The sequence below is a fragment of the Rhinolophus ferrumequinum genome, chromosome 2 (genome assembly GCF_004115265.2).
Source record: "Rhinolophus ferrumequinum isolate MPI-CBG mRhiFer1 chromosome 2, mRhiFer1_v1.p, whole genome shotgun sequence".
NCBI classification, from domain to species: Eukaryota; Metazoa; Chordata; class Mammalia; order Chiroptera; family Rhinolophidae; genus Rhinolophus; species Rhinolophus ferrumequinum.
The window spans coordinates 29,096,729-29,102,728 of record NC_046285.1 but is presented as its reverse complement, the minus strand read 5'-3'; the positions used below and the strand labels follow the sequence as shown (position 1 = coordinate 29,102,728).

Below are 6,000 nucleotides of genomic sequence, written 5' to 3'. Positions count from 1 at the left end.
CACTCCCAAATAAAAGATGGATTGGATTTTGGAAAGTGACTTTGGAACCTCAGACCACATACCAATTTGCATGTACACTCCACAGGGAAATTTCTTTGAAATTCAACAGTTACTAAAAAATATTGATGTCCCCTGCAGGGATGAAACCTCATTGTAGTCATTTGTGTGTGTAGGCAAAGGAGGGGATTTTCATATGCATGTAAACAGAATAACTGCTATTGATAATGAAAATTCCACAAAACTGGAAAGTCATGGGAAGAGAGCATTATTTTTTTTCTTATGACTTCCAGGTGTTTATGTTAGTTGGACCGTAATGGAAATTACACAGAGAGAAGGGGGAAAAAAATCAGAAAACAAACAAAAAGAACCCTTGAGGAATAAATGAGTTAATTACTGCTCATGTCTCCCAGCTGGTTTGTTAGCCCCTTGTGGGGCGTTGCCTTAATTCCCACAAAGGTGTCTGTCTCACCCAGTGCGAGGCACAGAGGAAGCACTGAGTAAATACACAACGGTCAAAATTGGTTCACTTGTTCTTCTAGAGACACTAGATCCACAGTGCTGAGTAGGACTCCTGTTGTTAAAAGACACAGGAGAGAAATAGCCCTTCCATTAAATCCTACCATGGACCCCTGTCCTCCACCCACCGAGGCAGTAACACTGTAGAACTCCTCCCCCATATTCCATGGCAAAATATCTGCACAAACACAGGAAATTATGCAAGTAAATACGGTATGTAATTGTTATCATTGACATTTCTTTAAGCCACATTTATAAATATTTTAAAGTAGACAATATGAGTGAGTGACTTTCATTAGCTGAGATCTTTCATACTGAAATATTTTGACTGATCTGAATAAGCAGGTTATCATGGAAGCACATAACATACAACAGCTAATATGATTCCAGTGGGTACAACACAAGTGTCAGTACTTGATACATAAATCTGTCCCATCATTTTCAATTACAAGCTGCTGTGCAGAGCATACAACATGCATCCTAGTTTTTATTTGTACATGATGGTTCAAATTCTCACTTAAATATAAACTTTCCAACTATATAAATGTTTTGAAGCAATTATGTTTTTCATTCGGATTTCTCGGTGCATCATTTTCTTCTATTAAATCTCTCTCTTTTTGTTTTCTTTTTTACATGGGATACAATAAATATCCTGAAAAGGAGGAATGGACATATTGCCCGGCGTACAGTCCCGCGGCCTGTTCTGAGGGCATCTGAAGGAACACGCGGTCTCCGGGCCTGAGCAGCAGCACCGCACTCCCCGAAGCCTGGTCCAGGAAGCCCTTTTTGTACTCGTCGTACGTGTACATCATGGGCTCGTTGTTCTTGAACAGAGCAACCCACACGTTGCCCCCCTTGCAGTGAACGTGGTATGCAAAGTAGTAGACGCCCGGGACCTCGCAGGTGAAGATGCCGGTCTGCGGGTTGTAGTTCTGTCTGCCGTTATAGAGCAGTTTGTCAAACTTCACTGGAGCCCCCACGGGTGGGAAAGGTGCAGTCAGCTCAGCGGTAAATGCAGGCATTTCGTAGGCTGGCCCTCCGTGCTTGCCTTTCTTAGCCCCATAGGCATGTGGGGGTTTCACTCCATCAATCCCCAGCCCCATATCTGGTAGATACTCTCCATGGGGAGGTGGTGTCGGGGGCATGGCAGCTGGGGGACCTGGGGGCCCCGGAGGGCCTGGGGGCCCTGGAAGGCCAGGCTGGCCTTGAGGACCCAGGGCACCAGGCTTCCCTGGGGGGCCATGAAGTCCTGCTACTCCAGGCTTTCCTACTCCAGGGAACCCAGGGGGTCCTGGGAGGCCCGGTTCTCCTTTGGGACCTGGAATTCCAGGTGGTCCAATGGGGCCACTAGGGCCTGCAATACCTGGGATGCCTGGGGGGCCCTGCAAACCCTGATCCCCTGGGATTCCTGGCTCTCCCTTTGGTCCAAGCAGCCCTGGAGCACCGGGGAGCCCTGGCAAACCTTTGTGCCCAGCTTCCCCCTTGGGCCCTATGGGACCTGGCAAACCCCTTATGCCAGGTGGCCCTACTTCACCAAGGAAACCTGGCTTTCCTGGGAAGCCTTGAAGCCCTGGCTCACCCTTGGGACCTGGTGGCCCCTGTGGCCCCACAACCCCACCTTCTCCTTTAGGTCCAGGAAAACCAATAGCACCGGGAGGGCCCATAGGACCTGGGATTCCAGGCAGGCCTGGCTCTCCTGGGGGTCCCCCCAATCCAGGGGCACCTACTGGTCCTTTCTCCCCTCTTGGTCCCAGAACCCCAGGAACACCCCCTACGCCCCTGTCACCTTTGGGTCCTGGGAAGCCTGGTTTTCCGATCCCTGGAAGGCCCGGGGGTCCTGGCAGCCCGGGCAGCCCTTGTTCCCCTTTGCCACCTGGAAACCCTGGCTGGCCAGGGATTCCATCCTGACCTGGTTTTCCAACTCCAGGTATCCCAGGAGGTCCTTGAACCCCTGGTATCCCAATAGGGCCTTGTGGCCCAGGTTCACCTGGAGGACCTGGCTTTCCCAGGGGACCCTGGGGCCCAGGGAAGCCTGTCACTCCTGGTTTGCCCACTCCTGGAAGTCCGACAGGGCCAGGAGGGCCATGCATCCCTGGTGGACCCTTCAGGCCTGGAAGACCTGGCATCCCGAAGCCCTTCTCTCCTTTAGGACCCTGAAGGCCTGGAGGTCCTGGTGGTCCTTTGAGTCCTCGCTCACCTTTTGCACCTGGTTGCCCTGGTAACCCTGGTCCACCTGGTTTCCCAATGCCAGGAAGTCCGTGAGGCCCGGGAGGTCCTTGTGGTCCTGGGATCCCCATGGGCCCAATTTCCCCTTTGGGTCCAATTTCCCCTTTTGCCCCAGGCATTCCCATGGCTCCTGGCTTTCCTGGCATTCCAGGCATACCTGGCTTTCCAATTCCGGGATATCCCTGTGGCCCTGGTTTTCCTTTGACTCCAGGTATCCCATGACCTGGTAAACCAGGGGGCCCAGGTGGTCCTCTTGGGCCAGGCTCCCCACGGGGACCTTGCTCCCCTCGTAAACTGGCTAATGGTACTTCTACTGGGAAAGAGGAGAGAGAGAGAGAGAGAGAGAGAGAGAGAGAGAGAGAGAGAGAGAGAGAGAGAGAGAGAGAGAGAGAAAGATAGAGAGAGGGAGGGAAAAAGAGCAATTAATATTGATTATCCTTCCCTTCAAGGAAGTCATGACAATGATTATTTAGTTCTGGCACATTTACCTATTACTCATTGAGAGGAACAGCTAGGAATAATGTGTTCATCTTCCAGGACTGTACGTTATCAATACTTAAAGGATAATTAGGCTAATAATTTCTTTGACATATTTGAGATAGTGTTTTGAGAATTGATATCTGCTGCTACTTTTATCAGCACTGGTTAAGTAAAAAACCTTAAAAGTAATAAAGAAACATTTTCCCAAGTATAAAACTTGGAGATATTATGGTGTGTTCACTACAGAAAATTTGAAGAAGGGTAAAGAAAAATCAAAGTTGCCTATAGGCCCACTACTCAAAGGTAATCACTTGACCTTTACATATATTTCCATCTCATGTGTTCTAGGTATGTGTGTGTATGTATTTTAAACAATGTTGGAGTCATTCTCCATTTTTATTTTTTCTATTTTTTTTTTTTACTACTTCTTGATATATTTTTTCCACTGTATTTTTCCATTTCCTTGATTTTTTTATGGATTGTAATTTCTATTTAATGTAACAGAATTTATATGTCTTAATATCTACTCATTTGTTTACATATTTCAGTTATATGAACTAAATATAGAAAACCCTTAAAATTTAAAGATTGAAGATCTTTAACTGGAATTTTCAGAAAATATTTTGGGAAATGCTGTCCCCATCTTTAGGAAGGCTATCCTACATTTAGAGTAGGTTAAAAGTTAAATACCACAGTATGAAAACATCCCCTTAAGGCAATTTGTTTCCTTCAGCTGTTCTCTTTATATTTTATCTAAATTACTTTCCTGAAATCTTTTATTTATTTTTAAGATTTTTTTATTAAAAATATAGCTCACATACTATAGTATGTATAGTAACATACTATATTGTTTCAGGGATACACCACAGTTATTCAACATTTATATGCCATGATAAGTCCAGCAACCATCTGACACTGTGACTATGCTATCACAATATTATTGAATCTATTCCCCTTGCTATACAATACACCCTATGACTTATTTGTTTTATATCTGGACATTTTGATCTCTTATTCCCCTTCGCCTTTCTCCCCCTTTTTAAATTCATCAATTACAATTGACATTCAATATTATTTTGTATTCATTTCAGGTGTACAGCATAGTAATTAGACATTTATATAATTGAAGAAGTGATCCCCCTGACTAGTTAGTATCCACGTGGAACTATACATAGTTATTATCATATCACTGACTATATTCCCTATGCTTTGTTTTACATCCCCATGACTATTTTTTAACTACCAATTTGTACTTTTTAATCCTGTCACCTTTTTCACCCCACCCCATCTCCCTCCCATCTATCACCCTATCAAATCTGGTACCTATCTGATACCATATGTAGTTATTACAATATTAATTGATTGTATCCCTTATGCTATACCCTACATCCCCATAACTATCATGTAACAACTATTTGTACACCTTAATCCCTTCCCCTTCTTGCACTTATACCCCCAAACCCCCTTCCATCTCGCAACCATCAAAATGTTTTCTGTATCTACGAGTTTGTTTGTTAATTTTGTTCTTAGTTTCCACATATAAATGAAATCACATTGCATCTGTCTTTCTCTGACGTACTCTACTCAGCACAATACCCCCCCAGGTCCATCCATGCTGCTGCAGATGGCAATAACCCATCCCCTTCCATGGCCAAGCAATGTTCCATTGTATATATGTACTACCTCCTCTATCCATTCTTCCATTGATGGACACCCAGGTTGTCTCCACATATTGGCCATTGTAAATAATGCTGCAGTGGACATATGGATGCATACGTCACCTCAAAGTAGTGTTTTGGGTTTCCTCAAATAAATACCCTGAAGTGGGATTACTGGGTCCTTAGTTAGTTCTTCTTATAGCCTTTGTTTTAAATGTATAAGTATTGATATCCCAGCTTTTTTGTGTGTTTTTCATTTCCATTTTCATGAAATATTTTTTCCCATCCCTTTACTTTCTGTCTGTGTGTGTCTTCTTTCAATATGAAGTGAGTCTCTTGTAGGCAGCATATGTGAGGGTATTTTTTTTTTAATCCATTTAGCCCTCCTATGTCTTTTGGTTGGAGCATTTAATCCATTTACATTGAAAGGAATTGTTGATAGATATGTAGCTTTTGCCATTTTATTATTCATAATTTTGATTTTTTTTTCCATTTTAAAGAAGACCTTCTAACATTCCTTGCAATACCAGTTTGGTGGTGATGAACTTCTTTAGCTTTTTCTTGTCTAGGAAGCTCTTTATCTGTTCTTTGATTTTAAATGACAGTCTTGTTGGGTACAGTAGTCTTGGTTGTAGGTCCTTGCTTTTCATCACATTGAACATTTTGTGCCAATCCCTTCTGGCCTGCAAAGTTTCTGTTGAGAAATCAGCTGACAATCTTATGGGAGCTCCCTTAGAAGTTACTAGTTGCCTTTCTCTTGCTGGTTTTAGGATTCTCTTTGTGTTTAACCTTTGCCATTCTAATTATAATGTATAATACCTAGGTGTGGGCCTGTCTGGGTTCATCTTGTTTGGGACTTTCTGCACTTCCTGGACCTGTATGTCTATTCCCCTTCACCAGGTTAGGAAAGTTTTCAGTCACTGTTTCTTTAACTAGGTTCTCAATCTCTTGCTTTCTCTCTACTCTTTCTGGTAACCCTACGATGTGAATGTTGTTACACTTGATGTTGTCCCAGCAACTATTTTGTTGCACTTGATGTTGTCTCTTAAACTATTATCATTTTTTTTTCTTTTTAAGGAGGGTGCAGCTCACAGTGGCCCATGCGGGGATCAAACCAGCA

At 43.6% G+C, this 6,000-nt stretch overlaps 1 protein-coding gene across 3 annotated transcripts in view; it reads right to left on the bottom strand.

Moving 5' to 3' along the window:
• Positions 1 to 712: 712 nt before the first annotated feature.
• The window catches only part of COL8A1 (collagen type VIII alpha 1 chain), a 151,237-nt gene continuing 145,949 nt past the window's right edge, over positions 713 to 6,000 (bottom strand). For 2 of the 3 annotated variants that reach the window (XM_033088061.1, XM_033088053.1), the window contains one exon: positions 713 to 3,055. In XM_033088061.1, coding sequence (XP_032943952.1) covers positions 1,146 to 3,055 — 1,910 coding nt within the window. In that variant the 3' untranslated portion in view covers positions 713 to 1,145. The remainder of the gene's footprint in view (positions 3,056 to 6,000) is intronic. The other variant, XM_033088068.1, reaches the window with a different exon arrangement.